This window comes from Eutrema salsugineum, unplaced genomic scaffold (genome assembly GCF_000478725.1).
Source record: "Eutrema salsugineum unplaced genomic scaffold, Eutsalg1_0 scaffold_1, whole genome shotgun sequence".
NCBI classification, from domain to species: Eukaryota; Viridiplantae; Streptophyta; class Magnoliopsida; order Brassicales; family Brassicaceae; genus Eutrema; species Eutrema salsugineum.
In genome coordinates this window covers 6,336,830-6,361,063 of record NW_006256909.1, presented here as the reverse complement: position 1 = coordinate 6,361,063, position 24,234 = coordinate 6,336,830, and the positions used below count along the sequence as shown (strand labels likewise).

The 24,234-nt window shown below is 37.8% G+C and overlaps 6 protein-coding genes across 6 annotated transcripts; 2 read left to right on the top strand and 4 right to left on the bottom strand.

Annotated features, from left to right (window-relative positions):
• Positions 1 to 183: 183 nt before the first annotated feature.
• Positions 184 to 5,073, bottom strand: LOC18030163 (putative respiratory burst oxidase homolog protein G). Its single transcript, XM_006413280.2, has 11 exons — positions 4,767 to 5,073; positions 4,524 to 4,680; positions 4,349 to 4,397; positions 3,905 to 4,018; positions 3,391 to 3,822; positions 2,902 to 3,294; positions 2,603 to 2,814; positions 2,419 to 2,521; positions 2,261 to 2,316; positions 677 to 1,200; positions 184 to 397 (listed from the first exon to the last, which is right to left on the bottom strand). The coding sequence occupies exons 1-11, from the start codon at positions 5,071 to 5,073 to the stop codon at positions 288 to 290; spliced, it is 2,457 nt and encodes an 818-aa protein (XP_006413343.1). The 3' UTR covers positions 184 to 287.
• Positions 5,074 to 5,986: 913 nt separating this feature from the next.
• Positions 5,987 to 8,425, bottom strand: LOC18030162 (superoxide dismutase [Fe] 1, chloroplastic). The gene is made up of 8 exons (XM_006413278.2): positions 8,299 to 8,425; positions 8,027 to 8,106; positions 7,177 to 7,365; positions 6,928 to 7,099; positions 6,747 to 6,814; positions 6,613 to 6,639; positions 6,487 to 6,510; positions 5,987 to 6,386 (listed from the first exon to the last, which is right to left on the bottom strand). Exons 2-8 carry the CDS (start codon positions 8,084 to 8,086, stop codon positions 6,279 to 6,281), a joined length of 648 nt encoding a protein of 215 aa, XP_006413341.1. The 5' UTR covers positions 8,087 to 8,106; positions 8,299 to 8,425; the 3' UTR covers positions 5,987 to 6,278.
• Positions 8,426 to 8,807: 382 nt separating this feature from the next.
• LOC18030161 (metacaspase-2) lies at positions 8,808 to 11,828 on the bottom strand. Its single transcript, XM_006413277.2, has 5 exons — positions 11,055 to 11,828; positions 10,392 to 10,722; positions 9,722 to 9,842; positions 9,302 to 9,559; positions 8,808 to 9,004 (listed from the first exon to the last, which is right to left on the bottom strand). The coding sequence occupies exons 1-5, from the start codon at positions 11,632 to 11,634 to the stop codon at positions 8,945 to 8,947; spliced, it is 1,350 nt and encodes a 449-aa protein (XP_006413340.1). The 5' UTR covers positions 11,635 to 11,828; the 3' UTR covers positions 8,808 to 8,944.
• Positions 11,829 to 12,482: 654 nt separating this feature from the next.
• On the top strand, positions 12,483 to 20,328 carry LOC18030160 (ATP-dependent DNA helicase SRS2-like protein At4g25120). The gene is made up of 29 exons (XM_024149360.1): positions 12,483 to 12,654; positions 13,036 to 13,702; positions 13,800 to 13,841; positions 13,964 to 14,127; positions 14,491 to 14,707; positions 14,829 to 14,885; positions 14,969 to 15,074; positions 15,166 to 15,299; positions 15,378 to 15,452; positions 15,580 to 15,705; positions 15,785 to 15,916; positions 16,023 to 16,106; positions 16,264 to 16,377; positions 16,503 to 16,603; positions 16,916 to 16,982; positions 17,100 to 17,150; positions 17,521 to 17,598; positions 17,691 to 17,897; positions 18,011 to 18,049; positions 18,185 to 18,256; positions 18,364 to 18,450; positions 18,519 to 18,569; positions 18,762 to 18,967; positions 19,060 to 19,153; positions 19,249 to 19,299; positions 19,479 to 19,541; positions 19,647 to 19,706; positions 19,788 to 19,850; positions 19,968 to 20,328. Exons 1-29 carry the CDS (start codon positions 12,509 to 12,511, stop codon positions 20,055 to 20,057), a joined length of 3,444 nt encoding a protein of 1,147 aa, XP_024005128.1. The 5' UTR covers positions 12,483 to 12,508; the 3' UTR covers positions 20,058 to 20,328.
• A 19-nt stretch (positions 20,329 to 20,347) lies between these two features.
• On the bottom strand, positions 20,348 to 21,880 carry LOC18030159 (peptide methionine sulfoxide reductase A4, chloroplastic). The gene is made up of 2 exons (XM_006413275.2): positions 21,273 to 21,880; positions 20,348 to 20,813 (listed from the first exon to the last, which is right to left on the bottom strand). Exons 1-2 carry the CDS (start codon positions 21,870 to 21,872, stop codon positions 20,562 to 20,564), a joined length of 852 nt encoding a protein of 283 aa, XP_006413338.1. The 5' UTR covers positions 21,873 to 21,880; the 3' UTR covers positions 20,348 to 20,561.
• Positions 21,881 to 22,612: 732 nt separating this feature from the next.
• On the top strand, positions 22,613 to 23,944 carry LOC18030158 (oleosin 18.5 kDa). Its single transcript, XM_006413274.2, has 2 exons — positions 22,613 to 23,044; positions 23,497 to 23,944. Exons 1-2 carry the CDS (start codon positions 22,680 to 22,682, stop codon positions 23,660 to 23,662), a joined length of 531 nt encoding a protein of 176 aa, XP_006413337.1. The 5' UTR covers positions 22,613 to 22,679; the 3' UTR covers positions 23,663 to 23,944.
• The last annotated feature ends 290 nt before the right edge of the window (positions 23,945 to 24,234 follow it).

Below are 24,234 nucleotides of genomic sequence, written 5' to 3'. Positions count from 1 at the left end.
TCTTTTATAAACGAACAAAATAATAGAAGAGATGACTTTAAACTTGACTTTGAATATTGATTTTTTTTTTTACAAAGCGTTAACAAACACACTTCACATAATCATCAACACACACGTTTTATTCAAAGAAAAAAAAAAGAAGAATAAACCAACCAGCCCCACCAAATTGTCAAAACACAAACATTACACTCAACTCCATAATTATTTCAGTATCTTGTTGCCCATAGGCCCCATATCATACATATATAGTTGATCATCAATTTGGGTAGAAGCTTCGTGATCCTTATTTAAAAGTTCTCTTTGTGGAAAGAGAATCTAGTGTTAGTATTGTGTGTGAATTCCAAAGCTAGACGCCTTAACTCCTTTGTCAATACCGGTGATCCACAATAGAACACTCCTGCACGTTTATATAGACAAATTCATTTTATATATTATTTCATTTTATAGTCATTAACAAGATCAAATATAATGATATAAAGCTATAAGAAGCTAAGCTAGTCTTTGTATGATCTAGACCTTTGTTTCTACAAGCTGCACCATTGCTTTTGAACATGTAAAACTATACGAAGCTAAGCTAACCTTTTCATGATCTGAATGAGATTATTGGATACGAATATATAAGCTTATAGTAGCTTACTGCTTGATTTTATGTGTGTGTGAGAGAAGTATAACTTACCAACATTAGCGCCAGGGTGATCCATGGCTACCTGTTTGTAGACGTCTTCCCAATTAGGTTTTGCGAAGTGGGACTTGACCCTTGTCTCAGAGACAATGTCCCGACCACTCTTGGCATAGCTTATAGACTGGAGCATATGTATGAGCGCGGAACGAGCATCATCTTCTTCGTACACGCTAGTGCAATAGTTGTGTAGTTCTATGACTTTGCTTCTATCCCGTTCTGCGATCTCGTTCATGATGTTCTTGAACCAATCATACGAGCCTTGCTCCCTCGTTACCCAGTAGAAGTAAGCCCTTCGCGTCTTGAAACGTTCTTTCTTACCTTGTGACTCCTTTTGCGATCCCTTATCCATTTGGATGAGTTGACCCTGTTCCTTGGCATCCGTATTGTTGATAATGTCCTTGATAATACTGATCATCGGGGTGGCCCCAATCCCAAGGCCAACCAATAGAACCACCTCGTACTTCCTGTAGTCTTGTGCTGGTGCGCCGTACGGACCATCAATCATGATTTTGGGGAAACTGTGGAAGAAAGGCCAGGACATTACCATTTCAAAATCAACAACATTAGCTTTTCTCTGGGGGTAGAATAATAGTCCAAGAAAAAAAGTACTACATATTTTCTATCGATATCTTCTTTATAGTTCATGAATCAATTGTTTATATAAATTCGAAAATTTTGTAAATATAATTAAAAAAAAAATTCGAATTTCAATAGAATAAGGATTAGTTTGTAATGCATATAATTGTTGAACCAAGATCTATGTCCAATGAACATGAGTTACACGACTAATGGACAGGCTATCTTTCAAGTGGTCAATAAAATAGCCAAACACTTGGAAATTTGGTTGCGACGCATATATAAATCTGTCACAACGACTTAAAGCTCTTAATTAATAATTAGCAGTAGTGTTATAAATAACGTCTACATTCAGATATATTCTTAAGAAAAGCCAGAGTAGCTGATTGTCGTTATCCCAGACTTCGCGGACAACAAATTAATAGACAAAACAAAAATAGACAAACAAATGTAACCAGTGGAACATGATTATTTGACCAAATGATGTTTCCTAGAATCTAGTCATTTAAATAACAATAAATAGGTAGGCATGGCCATGGTTATTCTACGTATTAATATAATGAACTCGAGAGATGTGTTGTGGATTTTTTGATCAGCTGATTTCCATGTTTTTCATTACTAGTACAAACTATTAGACTATATATCCTTTTACAATTAAAAATGGAAATATGCGTGAATTTTCACTTGGTTTTCAAAGTGTATATCAAATACTATAAATAAATAAAATCATCAGACATAAACGCAAAAAGAAAAGAAAAAATACAATTTGACAAAAAGGAATACAATTTGCATTTGGGGTTTCGTAGCAGTTGGACTTCTGATATACCATTGTGTTTTATTATGAAAAGTCAGATGTGATATTTTGTTACCACCAATTAAAAAGTAGTACGTTTGAAACAATAAAATATTTAATCGTTAACGTTTAGGTGTATTTATATATTTGTCTACGTATGTTGTGAATTAATCATATTTTAATCATCAGATGGTTTAGAAGATACTTACACGGGATTATTTGAACCATGCAACATGTCGCCAACCGGAGGTGGTTTAGACGTCACCTGAGACATAACGCAACATAATTCCCAATTTATCTTTTCCTGACTTCAAGACTTCCAAAAGATAAAATTTGAGAGATGTAGAAGTAATAAATAATGTAATACCTCAGCGAAAACTCTGTTGATAGCCTTTGTCCAGTCTCCCAGTGATTTTATATGAACGCTGAGATAATCGTCCTGTGGTGCCGATGTTATTGAAAATGGATGCCTACAGAGATATAAAACCACATGAACTGATATTGAAATGGGTTTATAAGATTTCTTGATTCATAAGAATGTTCTTCTGTACCACTCAAATTGTGAGACTGCTGGGCAGTTTATAAACATGTATTGACCACTCTTGTATTCGAAGTTTTTAGGCCTTGACATGTGCAAATTCAATACGTTTCCAGGATAAGCGGGAGCCTTAAGAACTTTCACCGTCTCGATGCTTGACCTGAATGCTCGTATCAATCTCTCGCATGCATAGAGAGTTATTGGTATTGCCAAGTACATCCACGTCTGGAAACAAAACCCTCGAGTTAGTTATATGTTTTTTGGACGCCTGAGATGACAACTGAAAATGTCAAAAGCTGGAAGTATACTCACAGTTTTCTTGTACCATTCCTTGCTGAGGAACAAGTAGTATCCATGAATGATAAGGAGAATGTAGACTATAACAAACAAGTGGTGAGTGTACCAGAAGGCATTGAAGCTGGCGAGTTTCTTTAGTAGCCCTGGAAGCTTTTTTTCTAGCTTCCCTCTTCTGAACCAAGGCATAGCTAGTGTAAAGGCAATTGCCATCAGAAACACCATTCCAAGCCCTGTTATTCCTTCTGTTGACTTCACAAAATGCATGTAACTCTTTGGTTGCTCCTCCCCATAGAATTTTGCTAGAGGCATGTATGCCTCTGGAGTTGCTGCGATTAGTCTTGGAAAATCGCACGCCAAGTGGGCTATCGCGTGTATGCCTACTCCTATCGTAATTCCCACCGCTATAACCTGTAGTTTTAGACGTACGCCAAGTTACTATCAATCGACCAACAAGACAGTTCCTCAAGTTGGTTAAAAATGACCAAAAAAAAAGTGTGGTTTTACCTTATGAAAGTTGATGTTGTCATCAAAAGGGACAAGAACACCCAAACTGGTCTTAGCTCTAAGCCAGGTGATGGTATTTCGGCATACAGGTAACAGAATCAAGGCCATGTTCAGCTTCAGCGTCTCTGCTGCACCTTTGGCCAAGCACACACAATGCCCCATCACTTCATACACTGCTCTATTCTTGTATTGAGTGTACTTGTATATGAAGAGGATGGCCATAATCATGAGCCACAACGCTATCACCCAAATTCTTTGCCAGCTATCCAATACGAAGAATCTCACTCCATGGTACCAACTCCTCAACGGGTTAGGGTCAAGCGTAGGCTTAAGCTTCTCAGTTAACATTTGGCTAAGCTGCTTTCTTTCTTTACTATTTGTGAGTCCAGGTTCTGCTTCTGCTTGCATAAGCAACTCCTTTAGACTTTCTACCTGTTTTAAATTCACAATAGAGTTACAATAGGAAGTAAGTCTAGTAGTCTTGAATCATCATCAATAAAGATTAGTTAATTACCATGATGTATCCTGTCTTATGTGGGTCAAGCACTTCCATTATCATTGCTGCATATTCATCTGCCTTTTTCTGGATGGTTGGCAAATTGTTTGCAGACGAACTAAGATTAATGATCTGCAAAATTAAAAGACAGAGCAGACTTTAGCAAATCTCCCACCCAGTGAACATTTAACAGATCTTCAGATAATTCTTTGAAGATGGTTATTGTTGGTTTGTGTTTGTTTTCAATTTGATTGTGTAGTTCTTTTTTTATATATGAACTTAGAACTTCTAGCATATTTTCGTTTGTTTTTATAATTTACACAAAAATGAAATGAAAATTTTTTCTTTTGTTTTAATAATGTGATTGATATATTTTTTTTTCTCTCAAAACTTTCGCATGTAAACGCGGAGATTAAGATCTGAGGTAATAAAGGCCTTGATCATTAGTCTAAACAAAGTTACCTCTCTAACTTCATCTTCGGTTAGTCTACCATTGCCGTCTTTATCCATCCTGCATTTTAGAAACCCTTTGCCTCAACTTTTTTAACATTCATTAATAATAATAAAAAAAAATTGTAGAGATCTAGAAAGTAAAACGAAAGAACAATATTGGCAATGATTAAAAAAAAAATATTACATGTCAAAGAACGTCATAAGCCTGGAATCAAAATTTTGATCACTTATTTGTTCCCAGAAGTCCTTTAACTGGTCCTTATCAATCACATCCCTGGTCATACCCCTTCTTCTAGCTAATGCATCAAACAACACCAAAGCAAAGTCCTTTGAGTTCATCCCTGCAATATGTTAATATTCCCATATAGTTAGATCAAAAAATATTTTTCAAAGTTAACTTTTGTTCCAAATATTTACATTCTTTTACCTATGCATTCACCGAAATTACACCGAAGCAGCAGTCCCTCATTAGTTTTCGTGATCTTAGCAAACCGCTTCTCCACGGCGGTCCAGCCAGCGCCACGGTCGGCCTTACTGATGAACTTGAGGCCATTCAAAGCCTGACCGGCCGTTGACTTCGACCTGTCCAATCTAGCTGGCTTAGAGACCGATGTCATGCGCTTGAGCTGGTTCGAAACAGAGGCGAGCCGCTTCACCAGACCGCTCCGTTTCTGCTCCGGATTCTCCTTCACGTTCGATCCATCATCGGTCGTGTCCCTAAGGATTTTCTCCATCGCCCGATCGGCGCCGCAATGATCCGGTTCACCGGAAGCTCTTCTCTGCTTAAGCATCACTTGGAAGCTAACTCTCTGCTCAACGGAAGAATTCAACGGGAAACGGAACGAGGCCAAGAAAAGTGATGCTTAAACGGAGCAACTGATTTCTTGTGTCTCAAGTTAATGCTCGTAAGAACTTATTTTATTTTTTACTGTTCTTTTGCTATGAAGAGAACTTATTTTCCGAGACAATAAGAGAGAGACGAATCTTAAACTCTTTGGGATATACTGCGAGACGAGTCGACGACCAAAGATGTTCGCATATATAGTGGCATAGTGCGTTATGTTATTGTCTAGAAATGGCGACGCTATCAATAGTTAGATAAGATTGAAAGAAAACAAAAGACTATTAAGCTAAACAGATTCGAATACTATAAAAGGAAACTCGAATCAAAAAGAGAGACGTGGCTCGATTGGGCCCACAGTTTTTTTATTTGCCTTCCATTGTCAACTCTTGTGACTGATTAATTAAAGACCGAATACCCTGATTAATAAAGACCGAATAGCAACTCGTCATCAACTATTAATAAAAAATATACACTTGAAAGTTTAAAAACCTCTGCTCTCACATGTTATTAAATGGTATCTATTGGTAATTCTCTATAATATACATCACATGGTTGCCTATCTTATAAACATTTTCTTAGTCAATAAACACCAGGGTCCAACTAATATCTGATTCATAAACAGGCTTCTATATTTGATTGTTTCCATCATCTTTACCCTGTTTCCATTAACGCCTCCGTTTTCGTTAGTAACAACTGAAATTAAACTAAATTGTACAGAGCAAAATATTTGGCAACAGGATTTATTAAGTGTTCCATTAAAGTATGTATTAAGTTACATCAACGGATTAGAGTTTTGTAGAATCATAAATTAAAGTTTAGACGTAAAAAAAACAATTTGTTTTTTGGACGGCCTTAAAAAGAAGATTAAGCGAAAAACTTAAACACATGAAGAACCAAAACCACAGGAAGAGCAATACATGGTAATTACTCATTAAACACAGTAAATAAGATTCAGCTAACAAGATCAAGATGAACGACTCTGTGACACAATACAACAAGAGAGCTGTGTCTTTATTACCATGACCAATATTTTATTAAGAAACTTCAGTAATTAATGCAGAACTCGCTGAAGACTAATTGTTCAGAACTGTGCGCTCAAGCAGAAGAGGCAGAAGCAGCCTTTGCGGCCTCAAGTCTGGAACTAACAGCTTCCCAAGACACAAGATTGTTCATGAATGTCTTTATGTAATCCGGTCTCCGGTTCTACTCATACACAAAAGATTACAACAATCTCAACAAAACAAAGAAACTGAATAAAAGTTAAAACTGTTTTCTATTATAATTCTGAATAAGCAGCTGTTACCTGGAAGTCTAGGTAGTAAGCATGCTGTTCGATGTAGGGAAATAAGAAGACAAGAGATCAATACATTTGTTACGAAAAAGTTGGGTTCTAGGAAAAAAAACTGTAAAAGTGGCTATATTTTTATACCTCCCAGACATCAATGGTAAGCAATGGCTGAAAGAAATCACCACCAAGATTAAATGTAAGAAAATTGTATTAATTGTAGGTTATTTCTAATCAAGTAAATCATGTATTCAAGCTCCTTCATGAAAAAAACTTACGAAAGAGTCAAGCACAAGGGGATTCACGGCATTTGGAGTTTTCACTACTTTGAGTTTGTCATTTGCGTCTGAAAACAGAGAGATAATAAAAGAGTAAGGAGGAAATTAAAATAGAGTGGCTGCTGCGGCATTAAACTCATCATTAATTATAAGTGTTAAGCTCTTAAAAATATGAACTTACAAGCAAGCCAAGCCCATCCAGCTCCAAATTGAGTGGCTGCTGCAGCATTGAACTCATCGTAGAATTTCTCATAAGAAGTGAAATCTCTTTCAAGCAAAGCAAGAAGCTCTCCTGACGGTTTTCCTCCACCACCGGGTTTCATTGATTCCCAGAAGAATTCGTGGTTCCAAGCCTATAAACATCATTGGATCAGCTAAACACCCTTTTAAAACCTCAAATTGATATGTTTTATTTTATTTATTATATTACCTGAGCAGCGTTGTTGAAAGCAGGGAGGAGATCGCCATTGTTGTAAGTCTTGAGGATAATGTGATCTAAGGGTTTGCCTTCGAGCTCGGTTCCAAGAACCTGTTTCTTGAGGTTGTCCACGTAAGCCCTGTGATGCTTTCCCCAGTGAAACTCCAGAGTTTGTCGGCTCATATGCGGCTCCAAAGCATCCTTTCAAAACAGTAACCCAAACAACATCTAATCAGAACGCTCTCATTCAAAATTCGCTAAAGAAGGAATAATAAACATTTGAATTCGGACTAGGAAATTTGGTTACGGGTATGTTAACTTAAGTATCCGTGTATATTAAACCATTCATTTACAATAGTACATTCGATAGGTTAGCTTGTATCATTTTTTCAAATAGTTTCCGAACTTTTTAAGAAAATTAATGTTTTAAAATTATAACGTGAAATCCCACTTTAAGTGGTTCAAGTGCATGTCACCACTCACCAGACTGCACCACACTTTTTCTATTCGCCATTCGAAATTCGAGGATATTATTTCTCCCCTTATTTCTTTAGACATGAATATCCAAATTTCCTTACGTACTTGACACGTGGTTCCGTAATATCCCGTAAATTTTTAATGTAAAAGGGGGCTTATCCTAAAAATTTATTCAATCTGTTTTTTTTTTTCCTCTTCCAATATGAAATTAGAAGAATTCGTTCGTAACGCCTTTTGACAAGGAATGAAAAGGTATTTTGAGGGCTAAATGTGGGATTAACAAGTTCTTAGATCAACAAAGAAACGAATTTCTTAATCAAAGTAACCAACCAATAGTTGCCGACAGTTCCAATTGATTTGAAGAAACAAATAAACGGAATCATACCAGAGAATATGGAGGTGGCTTGAGGACGTAGTTTGCGGTTACTGTATTAGAAGCAGCCATTTCTTTTGGGACTGATGAAGCTGCACATTTTCAGACAACATAGCATGTAAACCAACCACAAGTTAATTAATATCCTTACGAAACACATGCATAAGCATAGATATACAAATTAAATTCAGTTAGAATGACATGTCTAGGTAGAGGAGTTAAGCAAGAGATCAGCAAAACTTGAACAGAAAAATAACAAAGTGGAACAGAGATAGAATCGGAACCTCTAGTTTAAGGGAAAGTGAGGAGAGCACACGCCAGTGAAATCTTTTGTGTGTTATGTTTTTATGTTTGAGGCTGATTTTTGGTACATGTGGCCAGTACGTATCATCTGTACTATCATTATCTCTTCTCTTTGTAGTACATTTTTTGTTCCTTTCTCGCTTGGTCCTATAGACTCATTGTGTCGTCATAATATTGACATTTGTTTCTTTAATGTCAGTTTTATAAAAAAATTTAATACAATTATTATTTATTATTATTTATTCAACTAATACATGTTTATTGAGGTAACCTACGTTAATTTCATACCTTCATTGGGTGACCAAATTTAGGCCTAAGTACTTATCCAGTTTCTCAAATTTTCGTAGAAATAATCTAAACTTCTTGTGAAGAAATGTCTGGATGAAAATAGTCAAGACTGAAGAGATCTCATGATGTATAACTTGATTGTTTTTTTTCAAAGATGGTGTCTTTTAACCATTTGAAATTTCTCAAAACTATAATTTTCATCTAATGAAAAGGCCAATATATACTATGAATTGAACATGCCCCATATATAATCTTCACTCAAAGCTAAATAACGTATTTTATCTTCTGAAATTTCATACTCTCTCTCTCTTTTTTTTTTTCTGTCCTCTTAAAGTGAAATTATAGAGAGAAGGGCTTCCCGTACACAGCAAATGCCTCGTTAGCGCTCAACTGTGGTTCCTGTGGTAGCATTTCAACATACAAAATTTTATTATCATTAATGCAAATCAATTAACATACAAATTTTCCAATGTTGATGTATAGGGGAATTAGGGATAAGGAATCACGTCACACTAATATCAACTGGTCCAGAAGAACTATTTCTTTATTTGGGTATAAAGAGTAGTCTTTTAAGTTGGAGATGGCCATATAAGTATTGCGATATCGATGAGTGAGGTTCTAATCTTAACTATACATGGTATTTACTTTTTTTGGTTAAAGATATAATAAGATGAAGAATAAACATGAATGGATCACCTGAGTTTTTTGTGGGGCTTGGTTCACTTCCTCATCATCTGGAGGAGCAACGCCTAAGATGAGCATACCAAGAAGAGTAGTGAGAAGATCAGCGCCTTCCACTTCCACAAGCTCTCTACCTTTGTTTTTGTCGAAGATCTCGTGAACCGTTGATCTCATTGCATTCAGTAAGCTCCCATAAGTCGTTCCATGGCCACGTTCTATGGCTTGAATGAATGCATACGTCATTGCCCCCGTCCATGCACTCCCTGACAGTTGCTGCAGTGCACACAACTTTCTTTGTGAGAGCTTTTAAAATGCACGGCAAGGTAAAAGATGGATGATTCACATTTTGTGGATTATTTGTTACAAATACAATCAAATGTTTCTCGAGCTCTAAGTAGATTATAATTAGCGGGCCAAAAGTACTCAGGATCATACCGGAGTGTCAGCTGAGGTTTGGTCATCGTCGCAGCCTGTGAAGGAGAAGACTTCACCGCCACTCGTACCTTTCCACATCCCTGACGGCGGCCGATGGTCTTCCCACTCATATTTTCCGAGTCTGTTCAATCAATGAAGGATCAATAACAAATAGCTACTTAACACTTTTACCAAAAAAAAAAACAAATAACAAATAGCTAATGAAACTATACATCAACATTTTATTTGTGTCATATAGGGTTTATAACGTTTATAAGAATTATATATATTGTCTTCATTATATTGTTCTTTTACATTTGCCTTTACATGGTACAATGATGTGTTTTTTTCTTTTTCTTTTTTCAAATAGAGAAGTCTACGTACAACCTCTAGTGTTTCAAGTGTTTCAATGAAACAAAAATTCTTTAACTAACAACGCAACCAGGAAGGAAAAGGGTAAATTCATTTTGTAGTTTTGTGTTTGAGTCTACAATTTGAAATAATATTTTGGTCCACCTATGTGGTTTTCCTAACCATCATCAAGCTAAAGGGTAAATGACTAAATGAGAATGGTTCAATAGACCTCGTTGGCGGAAAACATATACTTTAATAAACATACAAAAAACTGACTTTAAAGCAATCCAAACCTAAATATAGAAATATAAGTTCAGAATTATACTTAGATACATACCTGTCCATTCTACAAAGATAGGGCAAGTCCAAGACGGTGCCACTATGACAAGCGTCGACGATGGCATGGAGCTTAACTCCATAAGGGAGAGGCCGTACGATTGTAGCATTGATCTCGTCGTCTACGATGACACCTGAGGTCGCGTGGTCCACCGGGAGAAGAGTCTCGTCGAAGCCATCTACCTCGTCGCCGTTGTGGTCCATCTGGTTGTTGCCGTGACCGGAAAAATGGAAGACGAGGGAATCTCCCGATTTGCAGCCTAAAACTAGCCAATGCATCGCCATTGTTATGTTGTTCTTCGTTGGCCATCTCAATTGATCCGCTTCTTCTTCTACAACATTTTTGACACTTTTGACATTACTTTTGTGTGTAACTCAAATTATGATATTTTGCAACTATTATTCCCTCTCCGGTGTTGAAGAGTCAGATGTTTAATAAATGAACCAAAAAAACCTCCGGAAAAATTCTAAAGTTTATGAATAATCAAATTTCAGAACTAGTATTTTCCACCAAGTAAAATGATTAATGAAGTAACTAAAGACATCATCGTATAATCTTGGGAGATAATGCGAACGCGTTCTGATTACTAGTGATTAGCAACAATGAGGAAATTGTCGAGTCAAGAAAACATGAAAGATGCAGAGAGAAAAACAGAGTAAATACCGGTGAGCATAAGAATGCAAGACTCAGGGAATTGGAAACGCTTCATCAACATGAACTTCATGCATTTTGCGTCATTGATACATCCTTTCAATTCGTCCTTTGTATTCTTATACGTAACCCCGACGATCACCGCTCGCTTCTGTCCGTGTACCGACGGCGGAGGCCCCGGCGGCGCGTGATTATACGGAGACGGAGCCGGCGGCGAATGATTAAACGGAGACGGTTCCGGAGACGCTGGATGGAATGTACTCGGCGTGGACAACGAATGACTGAACAGAGACGGTGCCGAAGGCGCGTGACTGAACGGAGACGGTGCCGGTGGCGCGTGATTGAACGGAGACGGTGTCGGTGGCGGGTAGACGAAAGGAGAAGGTGTAGGCGGCGCGTGAATGAACGGAGAAGGTGCCGGGACAGTGAAGGAGTTGGGGAAAGGAAGAGGGCTCGGCGGCGCGTGGGAATGGAGACGAGGCTCGGGAGCGACGAGAGTGAAGGCGTGGCAAACGGCGCAGCGGATTCTGGTGGCTCCGGGAGGGAGGTGAAGCGGCGTACGACAGCTAGAGCAGTCCACCAGCAACAACATTCTTTTTTATATTTTGATGCTTCCCAAAAAAAATAAAGCCTTTTTATTTTCTTCTCGATATTTCGAATTTCCACCTAAAAGTTTCAGATTAGTTAAAACACTTTCTTTCCGATGTGGTGGCCAAACATCAATGATCCATGGCGGAGGTCTCAATTACAACGACGCGTTAGAAAAAGATGAAAAAACAAAGCCGAGAAGAAAAATGCGGAGGAAGAGAGACGACTTTTAGGTTTAATAAGTCGTCAAGTCAAGACTTGCCAACACAATCATGCGCCTAGTCAACTCATACAAACATTAATATACGCACAAATTTAAATTTGCAAGTTGAGAATTTTGAATGTTCCTTATGGTTGGATTTGATAGTGCAAGGGAACTAATTAGAATGTAATTGACTTTGATTTAACGAGTTCGTTTGACTTCTATTTCGAATAAAATTTTCCCACCATAATATATAATTTTTTTTTTTATGAAGCTGTTCTCATTGATCATCGACATTGTAAATTTGTAATGTCCGGTATACACAACATTCACTCATCAAACTTTGACAATTATCTAAACTTGTAAGGAGTAAAATTCGTAAGCTACAGAAATTTTTATATTGGAAACAAAACTGTATTTAATTGTCATCGGAAAAGTTTACAAGACTGGTTTCTATAGAGGAAACGAAAACTCGTATTCTTTCAAAGCAACAGGCCCATATGGATGAAGGCCCAATAGAGAGCATCTATACCGGAAAAGGTAGTTTCCTAGCCTGAAAACGGGACGTCTTTCTCCTTAGGTTTTTATTTTTCCAGTCTGACTATGGTTTCGACCATTTTCGAAATTTCCCTCTCTTTCTCTAGGGAAAAGGAACCGACCAAAAATTAGGGGAAAAATGGAGAATCACCCGCCCAACAGAGGAATATGGAATCAAGAGTATAGTAATGGTCGGATTTCTCAAAGCTTCAGGATCGCCAAGCCGCTCCTTGATCGAAAAAGGCCATTTGAGAATGCAGCTAATTTCTCCACTCCTCCTCAAAGGTCCGATGTCTCTCTCTTTTTTTTTTTTTTTGATCTTCTTTCAATTGATTCGAATTCTTTGTTTGATCTTTAGCTTACGTTAGCAATCTACATTCTTCTCTTTGCTAAAGTTTGCAATTTTCCGTCAGATTTCTGTATAGTGACTCGTTGCTCTTCCATTTGTCCTGCTTTAGGATTTGGTTTTTTTTTTTTTTTTCGTGGTGAGTATAGGAATTTTTTGCTATATTTTTCTCTCTCTGAAAATCAAGTTGCATAGCCACTATGTTTCATCTATACCTTGATTTCATTCTTTATTAAATCATTGGAATTGGCTTCATCAGTTTTGGTATAAACGTGGGATTTTCTTGTAAAATGTGATCAAATCTCTACCTGGTGTTGCAGAATCAAGGATTCTATGGGTACTGGATCCCTTGTTCGTCAGTCTAGCTTCAGTAGGATTCCTCTTATGGAGTTATCAGAGAATACACCATACAAACGCCTGAAATCAGGGTTTGAGTCATCTGATGTTAGTAAGCCTTGTGGCATGAGCATCCCTTCTCCTAGATTTGGTCTGGATGAGGAGGTCAAAAATGGATTTCAGACCGAGGGTTTTGCAGACAATGGAACTTCACCAGGACCATTTGTTACTCCCCTAAAAGAACCAGAAAGGGTTACACTAAGTCATGGTTGCTCTACTTCTTCACTTCTTGATGATGACATTGATGATTCCATTTTAGAAGAGATTGACGCTATTTTTGAACAGTCAGCGAAAAAAGCGGCATCTCAAACTCCAAATATAAGCATATCTCAGACTCCGTCCAAAGATAATAAGAACAATGACCTCATGGCCAGCTTGGACTCTAGAGCTGTTAATTTTTCTGAGCCAGAATCTAATGCCAAATTGGAGCTCAATGAAGAGACTACCATTTCTGCTGATCCTGCATTGATCAATTGCATGCCTGATGAGTGTTCAAAATATATGCAGTCTTTAAATGATAGACAGCGTGATGCAGCCTGTAGTGAGATTTCAACTCCTTTGATGGTTATCGCTGGCCCTGGAAGTGGAAAGGTCGGTATCTTATTACACTTCGTCTCTTCTGAGGCAAGATTTTTTGTGCGTTTTCCTGTCATACAGCCATTGCTAACTATTCGTTTTTCCATGTTAGACTTCCACCATGGTTGGCCGTGTCTTAGTGTTACTCAATGAGGTAATATCACTTATTGCCGGTGAATGATGTAGAAAGTCTTTCGTACTTGAAATCTTGTATGTGAAATTAGACTTGTGACTGTCCATTAAACTTAAAGTTTTGTGCTCTTTTCAACTTAATAGGGTCTACATCCATCAAATATCCTTGCAATGACTTTCACTACAGCGGCAACTGCTGAGATGAGAGAGCGCATAGGAAAATTTGCTGGAAAGAAAGCAGCCAAAGACATAACAATCAGTACATTCCATTCATTTTCCTTGCAGCTTTGTCGGATGCATGCAGACAAGTGAGTTTATGTATTATGAATTGCTTGGTAAATTTGTAAGATCTTCTTTTGGTGGTTAATCTCGAGTCAAAATGTAGGTAGAAGACATTATATTAGTTTCTCTTAAAACTGAAAAATCTAACTTTCTATTGGTGACTTAACTTATAAAACCAGGAAATGAGGAAATGGAAGTAATCATTGAAAACAAGATTAGTTGATGAAAATCTATTCTTGTTAGTATATTTACCTGCTTTGCAGAGTCGGTACTTTCCCTTTTCTATATTACTGTTCATTTGTAGTTGTTGGTTACATATCACTCATTGACATCTTTAAGGTTATGGATTCATGGGATTCGTGTACCTTATACCTTTCCTACTGTCACAGGTTACAGCGTACATCTGAATTTTCAGTGTATGGACATGGGCAACAAAGAAGAGCAATAATTGAAGCAGTGCGTTTATATGAGGAGGAAAAGAAGAACGGAAGCAGTATCTCTGAGGCATGTGAATCTGTGGAAGGTCTGAATGGAGCCGGTGCAGGAGCAGTATGTCCTGAATATGCCAAGGATAGATCAAAGAAATGGCAAAAATATGTGACCCAGGTTGACAATGGAGAATTGACATAATTTACTTTCTGGTCTAGTGATAGCGCGTATATGCTGTCTTTCACATTTAGTTCATCTCTGACCATTAGTTTTTTTTAACTTCTTTCCGCATTTTTAGGGAAAGGCTTCCGGTAGAACTCCAGAGGAGTGCTGTAAGATGGGCAATGAGATAGGAGTAAGTCAGCTAGACATTTTTTCAGGATTCTCTACTCTAAATTAGCTCATGACGACATGATTCTTCTACTGGTTCTAATACAGGCTAAAATTCTTGGGAACTACAATGATATTCTTAAAGCTTGTAATGCTCTGGACTATCATGATTTGATCAGTTGTTCGGTCACGCTGCTCTCCGACTTTCCAGAAGGTAAAGCCACATAGATCAATTTTATTGCTTTAAGATTTATGATACTCAAGAGTCCTTTGTATTTATGCGTATTTGCTGAATTTGATTAAAGTGTTTAAGGAGTGCCAAGATACCTGGAAAGCCATCATAGTTGATGAATTCCAGGACACTAGCACAATGCAGTACAAGCTTCTACGAATGCTAGGGTCTCATAATCACATAACTATTGTTGGTGACGATGATCAGGTACCTTATTTTCAAACATAACTTACTTCTCCTATTTTGATTATTAAAACTGAAAGCATGATGGACCTTTTCTCGCAGTCAATCTTCGGTTTTAACGGGGCGGACAGTTCAGGAATTAATTCTTTTCGCAGAGATTTCCCAAATTACAAAGAGGTTTGGCTTCTCCATCTGAATAATTTTTCATAGATTATACCACATATGATGTATTAACTTCAAAAACCAAAAGCTCTCTACTCTGAATCGCGGATACAGAAAACTCATCTTACTGCTTCTGATTCAGGTCAGGCTGATAAAAAACTATCGCTCCTCCCGCTATATTGTGGAAGCTGCATCTTCTATTATAAAAAATAATTCAAAGCGGTGCCAATCAAAAAGCATTTCGTCTGAAAACTCTCAGGGATCTAAGGCAAGTTGAACTTGTCTCTATGAGAAATTGCATCATTTAGACGCTACAGGCTAACTTTTTATTGTTTCACTCAGTATAGATTACTGTCAAAGAATGTCATAACGAGGAAGCACAGTGTGCATTTGTCATTGACAAAATAGCTGAAATCACTAATGATGGCTCAACACCTTGTTGTTCCTATGGAGATATTGCCATCCTTTATAGGAGGCAGGTCAGTCCTTTTCTTTTTCTTAATGACATGTTGTCAGAATGTCAAAAACTCTTCTAGAATTACTTTTGTGTTGGCTATGACGAATGTACACTGTACTGATATTCAGGTATCAGGTAAAGTCTTCCAAAATGCATTCCGCCAGAGAAAAATACCATTCAACGTTCATGGTGTTGCTTTCTACAGGAAAAAGGTAGATTGCCTCATAAGATGCTCATTTGTTTAATTGTTGCACCATGTAATTCAGTGCTTGATACATTGACAGTTCCTCCGCATGACTACCTTAGCTTTACATATTTCAGACAATAAGCTCCATCTAATAAAACAAATATCATTTTTTTCGACGTTAGGTTGTCCGTATCATTTTGGCCATGCTGAGAACAACATTTTCCGATTGTGATGATGCTTCATATCGGCGAGTGTTTAAGGCACTGCTTCCTTTTGAGAAAGAGGAAAAGAAAAGGGTTTGTACCTTATTTGCTCTTGTTTTATTTCATTTGGATGATTATCTACGATATACTTTTTCTTTCTCAGTTTAGGCTATCAGGACATACAGTATGTTGTTAGTAATATTTACCACCGTTTTCAGGTAGTAGAACATATTGAAAAAATCTCCACTAGTAGGAAATGCAGCTTCATATCGGCGGCAAATGATATCTTCAGAGCCAAAATTTCTGGTACCTTCAAGAGGTATTGTTTGATGAATTCATTAAGAAATGGTAGAATACTGGTTTATTTGTGATTCTGAATTGAGGATATTATTTCCTTCTAAGTATATTTACTAGGACATAAATACAAGTTTTCTCATATAAATGAGCTTCTACTTTTCATGATGCATGCTTAAGTGATGGATATGTAATTTCATCAACAGATGTAGGTGACATTGTTTGTGTATATACATATTTTAATAATGCGATACTGCAAGTTATATCCCCTCGCAGTTTTGTTACTTTAATTCATGTTTTATGTAAAGCTTCTTAGGTTCGTTTGAATTAACCTCAGGAACCAGCTTACCCAGGGACGCAAAGTGTTGCAAACTCTTGACATGGTAGCAAAGCTGGTTGATAGGGTAGGATTTATGTTTCCCCGTCCTTTAAATACTATGCAATCATTAATCATTAGTTGAAATGATAAATGCTTATTTCAACCTAGCACTACTGATCCCTTACCTCTTGATTATTTGAAGGAACAATCACTTTCTGCTGTAGTAACATGCGTGGCAAATATGATACCGCAGGTAATTAGTCTTTCTGTCTTGAGTGATGACGTGCTTATAACTATTGCCTAGACTGTCATCTCGAGAGTTATAAAAACATGCAAGCAAATTTTTTTTTTTTTTTTGGTTAACCAAGACAGTTATAAATTCTCTTGATATGCGCTATTGAGATTAAAAAAAGGAGCTTATGGTTGACAATCCAGTTTCAATCTTGAAAGTGTATAGATATCATGATTATATGCTTAAGTAAAACTTTCTCTGAGAGTAGTTTATGAACACGTGACTTTGATTTGAAGATTTAGTGTGTCTTTCCTTACAAACTCCTTATGTAATATCATAACCATTTCTTTTCTTGATCACGTTTACTTGCTCATGTTGTTTCAACTTTTAGAAATACCTTCTCGAGCAACGAGCAGTTGTGGATAATGATGGAGGAAAACTGCTTAATGAAGACAACGATCTTAGATCTGTACGTGGCTTTTGCTCTTCAAAAATTTGGGATAATCTTTTTTCTCCGTATGCATGTTTTGAATATATATTTTGGGGAATTCTGTTTTTCAGGTACTCCAGTACTTAATGGATGATGTAGCTGACTTTCTTTCCACTCATCACTCTACAAATGAAGAAGAAGTGGATGCAATCAAAGAAAAGAAATGCTGCAATCAACTTTATTCATTTATCAGCGTTATCTCCGAGCGCGAAACTGAAAATTTTCGTTCAAGAAGACATGACAATGAAAATTCTGTCACATTGACCACCATTCATCAGGTTTTTGTCATCCACTCGAGCTGTCCACAGTTTGGTATCCATTGGTTTAAGAATTAGTTACTTCAGGTAGTTATGATAATATTGGCTTATAAATCTTGTTCGTCTTTATGCAGTCTAAAGGTTTGGAGTGGGACGTAGTTTTCATAGTCAAGGTATATGTCATTCTCGGTTAATTTCTTTACCGGGCTGTTGGCAGTTACGGACCTAGCATATACTGTTTTTTTTTTATGGAAACAATGAAACAAAAATTTCCTAGCCCCAGTTTGAATCGAAGTTTTGCTAAACAGGCTAATGAAAACGAGATTCCCCTGTTACATGAGTCTAACGGCACTGTATCAGAGAGTGGAACATCACTTGAGGTATCACTCTTTTTTTTCCTGTAGTATTTTATTAACTCTGTACCCAGTTCCCTCCTCTGCGAACTCCACAAAATCTAAAATCAGAGCATTATCTGTTTAAATTGTAGGAAGAACGTCGCCTTCTGTATGTTGCTATGACTCGTGCTCGCAAGAAATTATTTTTCTTGTATGTGACAGTGGATTCGAACTGGCAGGTTAGCACTACACATGATTTGTGAATTTTTCTTCTAATTTTGTCTCTGACTAATGACCTTCCATCTAGGTGCTCCAACCTTCACGATTTCTTAAAGAGATTCCGGGCCATCTTCTACAGGTTCAGATCTCAGTTTGTTTGCAATTTTATGCATGATAATGTGATAGCGCTAATAGGAACTCTCAAATATGTCTGTGGTCAAACGTTTTACTCCTTCTGGTAGTTATGATCTCTAGTTCCCCCAGAGTCAGCCAATAGCCAAACAGCAAACCTTGCTGAGGTCTTGACGTTTGTCTCTCTTTTTTTATGCAGGGAGACTTGAGCATAAATGACTGCAGAAAAGTTCATCAAAACCTTCCAAACACGACTGAGCAGAGCGTCTCCAATTTTGGAACAGAAATAAAGCATGAGGATAACAAACCAACTGATAATAATGCGATGAATATTCCAGTAGATGATGCTACGGAGGAGTCAATAGAGGCGGCATATGCACTCCATGGGAACATTTTCCTTAAGAGGTTACGTACTTAAAAACCACCATAACTATCTTATTTGGCACTCTTTTCGTCTGTTTCATCATTCAAAGGTGTAGATCTTTTATTCTCAATAGGTTTGATGTGGAGGTTAGATCAGTTGTCTCTCACTTATTTCACACCTGGGCTAAGAAACAAGCATTCCAGGAGCCGAAGAGGCTGATTGACAAAGTGAGTATCGCATACTCTGCAACAATTCTCCATCAGCAGTGAGCGTCAGCACTGTTCTTAGCTTACCTTTCATGTCAATGTTTTCGTACGTGCAGGTAAGGTTTGTAATTGGTGAACGTTTGGCCATCAAGAAGAACAAACACAAGGTTGTATACCTCTTTAATTAAATATGGTTTCGTCTATATATTTATTCATAAACAAACAGACACAGTCGTTCTTGTTTGGTTAAGTTTATCTATGAAGCTTTATGGTTAAAGCCTACCAGTACATACGGGGTGTTGAAATATGCTTTGGTGACTAACTGGATGCTGCCCTATTTTGTTAGGATGTCTTGCGAGCACTTAAATCATTATTGACTTCCGAAGAAGCGTTCCAATATGGAGAACATGTAAGCATGTTATCGGGGAATATAATTGTCACAAACTAATGAGTTGATAAAAAATGAAAACTGAGATAGTGATGCTCCTGTTCCTGTGTACTTTGGGGATGTCAGGTACTTAGGTGGGAACAACTTCCTGCAGACACACGGGCTCATATAGTGCGTGAGAAACAGGTAATGTGTACCTCTGTTTAATGAAAGCAAGAATTTATAAATCAACTCACTCCTTAAACTTGAAAAAAACTTATGTTTCAGGAGCATTTCCAAAAACTCAGAATTGAAAACTCAATGGGTACTTCAGAAGCAACCAGTAAACAGGTGAAAACACTGTTCTATTCATCCAACGCATTGTACATTACTTCTGTCTAGCATGCATCTTAGCCACCCGATGATTGGATAAATGATACAATTTCTGTAATGTTTTTGAGATGGCAGATCGCATTTCTGCATAGTCTAGGATGCACGGTGGTCCCAACATCACGTCTCCATGCGTCACGTTTGATCGAACAGTACAAATCACTGTGAAATTTTCTTGAGGTATTTATATAATATAGTCCCAAGACGTTCATATGGACAGACAAAGGAGCCTGGAAATGATCTCGATTTTCTGATGGAAGGTTCATGGGGTAATGGTCAATGTTAAGAAGGTAGATAGTGATTTTCATTTGCCCATTAGTTGGAAATCTGAAACAAACAGTTAATGATGTATCTCTAGCTAATATCTTTTAGTAAATATCTCTACTAAGTGCCACATTTGAAGGAGTTTGTGACATGAGACTCCTTTCTTTTGGATAAAAATGTGAATGTACTGGAAATGATATAAAATGTTATTTATATACTAGTTGGAAACCACCATTACATACGAGAACGACAATGATTTTTTGTAAAACTGAATATTATAGATTGAAATCCACGAAACTAAATATTGTACACCACATGACTAAGACAAGAGACGAATGTGATCTACAGATTATTATATTTTCATGAGATAACTCACTTTTTCATGTGCTCGAGAGGGTGACTAATCTCTTAGCCATAGCATCGGATTGGATCGTTGCAACCTTTCTCAGCTGATTGTCTGAGACCCATGCGACCACCTTTTGCCAGGTACTGCTGGTGGTAATTTTCTGCTCTGTAGAATTTCTTGGCGGGAAGTATCTCTGTCACAATCTTCTTGTTCAAGATCTTCTCCTGTTTCTCCACAGCTTCACGAGCTAACTTCTCTTGCTCGTCTGTGTAGTAGTATATACCTGATCGATACTGTGTTCCCACATCATTCCCCTGCTCAATCAAGAAATAACTCACATACGTAAGGACCACAACAACAATACCAGATTCATCCTCAAATTTGTTCTCAGGATAAAGAACAAATTTAAGTCAATGAAATGCAAACCGAGAAGACAAGACGAAGCATATCGAAAGAGCCAATATCACTTCCACGCAATCCAACATGACAAAGAGCAGATTCTGATATAGCTCTAACTTCGTATGAGTGGCATAACAATCTTGACAAAGCAAAAACAAGCCAACACTACCAAATCAAAATCTAACAAAAACCAAAGCTTGAAACAGCAAAGCAACAGAAGTTTCGTGATTGAGCAAGGATCTAGAACCAAATCAACATGTGATCCAGAAACACATAGAGCTCTCTACGAACAGACAATTATTAATTCCAAAGGTAATTCGAATGGAGATGCATGCGATCAAGTCTAGATTTTTTTCTCAAGATAAAGCTATCACCTGGCGATTCAAGGTGGTCGGATCATGGCGCTTCCAAAAGACATCGAGCAAGTTCTCAAAGCTGCACTCTTTCGGATCGTACTGAACCCTAACAACCTCGTTATGCCCTGTCGTGCCCGTACAGACATCCTCGTAGCTCGGATTATGGACGAGCCCATGGCTATACCCAACCTCGGTCCTGGTCACTCCAGGAACCCTCTGGTAAGCTAACTCCACTCCCCAGAAGCAACCGGCGCCGAATTGCGCGAATTGCTGACCTGGCGACGGGACATCGTCGTCGGGTCCTTGGGCGATTGCGGCGGAAGACGGGTCGGGTTGGGGACGAGACCCGAATCCGAGTCTGTTGAAGAGGTTGTTCATAGGTGGTTTATAGACGGAGATGGGTCGAGATGTTTTCGGGAAAGGGCAAATGGGTTTGGCTCTAGATAGAGGAAGTGCGGCTTTAGAGAGAGAATGGAGAGGTTTAGAGAGAGAAGCGGCGGAGATGACCGGAGGAGAAGCGGCGAGAGCTAGCATTATCAAAATAGAAATGGAGAAGAGTGACGTGGGGAAAATGGGAACTCTAGAGTCGTATACTTCTTCTATCTTAAATTTCTTCATCTCGCAATATACTGTCGTCGATATCAAGAAACTTCCGGAACAAAATTAATCTTTTTTGTTATTTATTAGTATTAACAAAATTAAACCTTTTGTCTCATAACTAAAAACGAATTCTCAACGTATAAAATTCCAAAAAAGTGGATCTCTTAAGAATCACAGCTATGTATTTCTCTCTCTCTCTCTTTAGAAGAAGTCATGAACTTATAATGATCCAACTTCTTGTAATCATTGTGTGTTTTCCAGGGCTTTTAGCTCTATATTGTTAAAGACTAATGATTCATGTTACAGACTAAATTTTTAGATATCAGCTTTCAGGTCAGGATTTGGCATCATGCTTTCTTGATAATTAGTTAATTACTGTCCATCCTACAAGGCTACAAACAAATAACGTAGGTAAATGAAAAAAATAGTCTTGGACAAGGACTTTTTCGTTCCGGATTTGATTCTGTTGCCATCAATGGTAGGCCGTTAAGAAAGAATTCACGCAAGGCCCAAACCCATAATAACAAGCCCAATGGTCGGTCCGTTTTGAGCTTAAGTTCGGTTCAATGCCAACGCCACATACATAGGAACGAGACAAAAACAAAACGTGTCTTCAAGTAGACCCCTCTCGTTAACACATGCAACGGCTGCATGGTGACGCCATTTACACGTGGCGTACACTTGATGATGACACATTTGACACGTGACTCTCTTCACCTCCCTCCTCTTCATATATCTAAACATTTTAACACTCATTTGCTATTCCAAAATATACACATCCTTTCTCTCATTCAGCCTCTGATTTTCTAGTCAACAAGAGCAAAAATGGCGGATACAGCTAGAACCCATCACGACATCATCGGCCGAGACCAGTACCCGATGGTGGGCCGAGACCGAGACCAGTACCGAGACCAGTACGGCCAGTACCAGATGTCAAACCGAGACTACTCCAAGTCTAGGCAGATTGCTAAAGCTGCCACCGCAGTCACGGCTGGTGGATCCCTCCTTGTCCTCTCCAGCCTTACTCTCGTTGGAACCGTCATAGCTTTGACGGTTGCTACTCCTCTGCTCGTCATCTTTAGCCCAATCCTCGTCCCTGCTCTCATCACCGTTGCACTTCTTATCACCGGCTTTCTCTCCTCTGGTGGCTTTGGCATCGCCGCTATAACAGTTTTCTCTTGGATCTACAAGTAAGCACACATTTATCATATATCTATTCCCTTAAGTAAGAATGTGTTTATGTGTTCAAGATACAAAAATATGACTCGTTGTGATTGGATTAATAGAAAATAGTAACAATGATGATATGAAGCCTTAAGAAGAAAAGAAAAAGGTCAAGCTATAAAATATAAGAACATCGAATAAAATCTTAAGTGTATCATTCAAGGCGTGGATGTATTGGGCAGCTAGTTTCAGATCAACCTTTTTTTGTATATTGTATTACATTAAATTGCCACTTTTTCTTGATCATTTGACTAGTTAAAATACAAAAGTTGACCGAGTTGGCTTGTTTTTTTTTTTTTTTTTTTTGGCTAAGAACCTAGCTAGCGTGTTATGTCTCCGTGTATGTTTATATTTGCAAATGCGTTGTATGATATGGATGCATGCATGCATGGGTGTGTGATGATTGATGAAAATATAGGTACGCAACGGGAGAGCACCCACAGGGGTCAGATAGGCTGGACAGTGCGAGGATGAAGCTGGGAAGCAAAGCTCAGGATCTTAAAGACAGAGCTCAGTACTACGGACAACATACAGGTGGTGAACATGACCGTGACCGCACCCGTGGCCAGCAGACGACTACTTAAAAGTAGTCCATGATCACAGTCCAATAATGCCGATGTCGGTAAGTCCAGTTTATGAGAAATAAGGTGTTTAGTAATTTGATCAGGGGGAAGCCGATATCACGAGTTTTTTTTTTTCTTTCTTTCTTTTTGTTATGAATAATAAGTGTGTGTTTCTCTTGTCAAAAGGTACCAATGTTTTTTATGTCTCTTTTATTGTAATTTGTAAACGTTGTGTTGTACTTTCTTTCCCTCGTATGTAAGTGGTAACGTTTATATAGACAAATGGTCTTGTTTTGTGAAACTTATGTTTGATCTTTTATTTCTTTTATTGTCAATTAACAATCATCTATTGGATGTGGATATGTTCATTATTGGTCATGACCAAAAGCACTTTGTTAGGGATTAGGGATCAGCATCTGAAATCAATTTTAGTTATATATTACATATTTCGATCAGTCATAGAATATGTAAAATTCTCATTTCCCTTCTCTAAGATGAAGAGAGGAAGAGCATAAACGCCTTTGTTTGTGGCGTTTTTTTGTATCTTTGAATATTTTTGTTGGAACAAGCTCTTAACATAGAACTCATGCAGT

Bases quoted from the DNA above. Each gene is read 5' to 3' on its own strand.
- LOC18030163 (XM_006413280.2), bottom strand. From the start codon at position 5,073: ATGGAGAAAATCCTTAGGGACACGACCGATGATGGATCGAACGTGAAG. The intron at 2,815-2,901 runs GTGAGTATACTT...TTTTGTTTCCAG, and splicing joins AGGAATGGTACAAGAAAACT to ACGTGGATGTACTTGGCAAT. The intron at 398-676 runs GTAAGTTATACT...ATAAACGTGCAG, and splicing joins TCACCCTGGCGCTAATGTTG to GAGTGTTCTATTGTGGATCA.
- LOC18030159 (XM_006413275.2), bottom strand. From the start codon at position 21,872: ATGAAGAAATTTAAGATAGAAGAAGTATACGACTCTAGAGTTCCCATT. The intron at 20,814-21,272 runs GTGATAGCTTTA...TTGATTGAGCAG, and splicing joins CGACCACCTTGAATCGCCAG to GGGAATGATGTGGGAACACA.
- LOC18030162 (XM_006413278.2), bottom strand. From the start codon at position 8,086: ATGGCTGCTTCTAATACAGTAACCGCAAACTACGTCCTCAAGCCACCT. The intron at 7,100-7,176 runs GTAATATAATAA...TGATGTTTATAG, and splicing joins CTTTCAACAACGCTGCTCAG to GCTTGGAACCACGAATTCTT. The intron at 6,511-6,612 runs GTATAAAAATAT...TACATCGAACAG, and splicing joins TTACCATTGATGTCTGGGAG to CATGCTTACTACCTAGACTT.
- LOC18030161 (XM_006413277.2), bottom strand. From the start codon at position 11,634: ATGTTGTTGCTGGTGGACTGCTCTAGCTGTCGTACGCCGCTTCACCTC. The intron at 10,723-11,054 runs GTATTTACTCTG...AAAATGTTGTAG, and splicing joins TTGCATTCTTATGCTCACCG to AAGAAGAAGCGGATCAATTG. The intron at 9,843-10,391 runs GTATGTATCTAA...TTGATTGAACAG, and splicing joins TATCTTTGTAGAATGGACAG to ACTCGGAAAATATGAGTGGG.
- LOC18030160 (XM_024149360.1), top strand. From the start codon at position 12,509: ATGGAGAATCACCCGCCCAACAGAGGAATATGGAATCAAGAGTATAGT. The intron at 13,703-13,799 runs GTCGGTATCTTA...TTTCCATGTTAG, and splicing joins CTGGCCCTGGAAGTGGAAAG to ACTTCCACCATGGTTGGCCG. The intron at 17,151-17,520 runs GTAATTAGTCTT...TTCAACTTTTAG, and splicing joins TGGCAAATATGATACCGCAG to AAATACCTTCTCGAGCAACG.
- LOC18030158 (XM_006413274.2), top strand. From the start codon at position 22,680: ATGGCGGATACAGCTAGAACCCATCACGACATCATCGGCCGAGACCAG. The intron at 23,045-23,496 runs GTAAGCACACAT...ATGAAAATATAG, and splicing joins GTTTTCTCTTGGATCTACAA to GTACGCAACGGGAGAGCACC.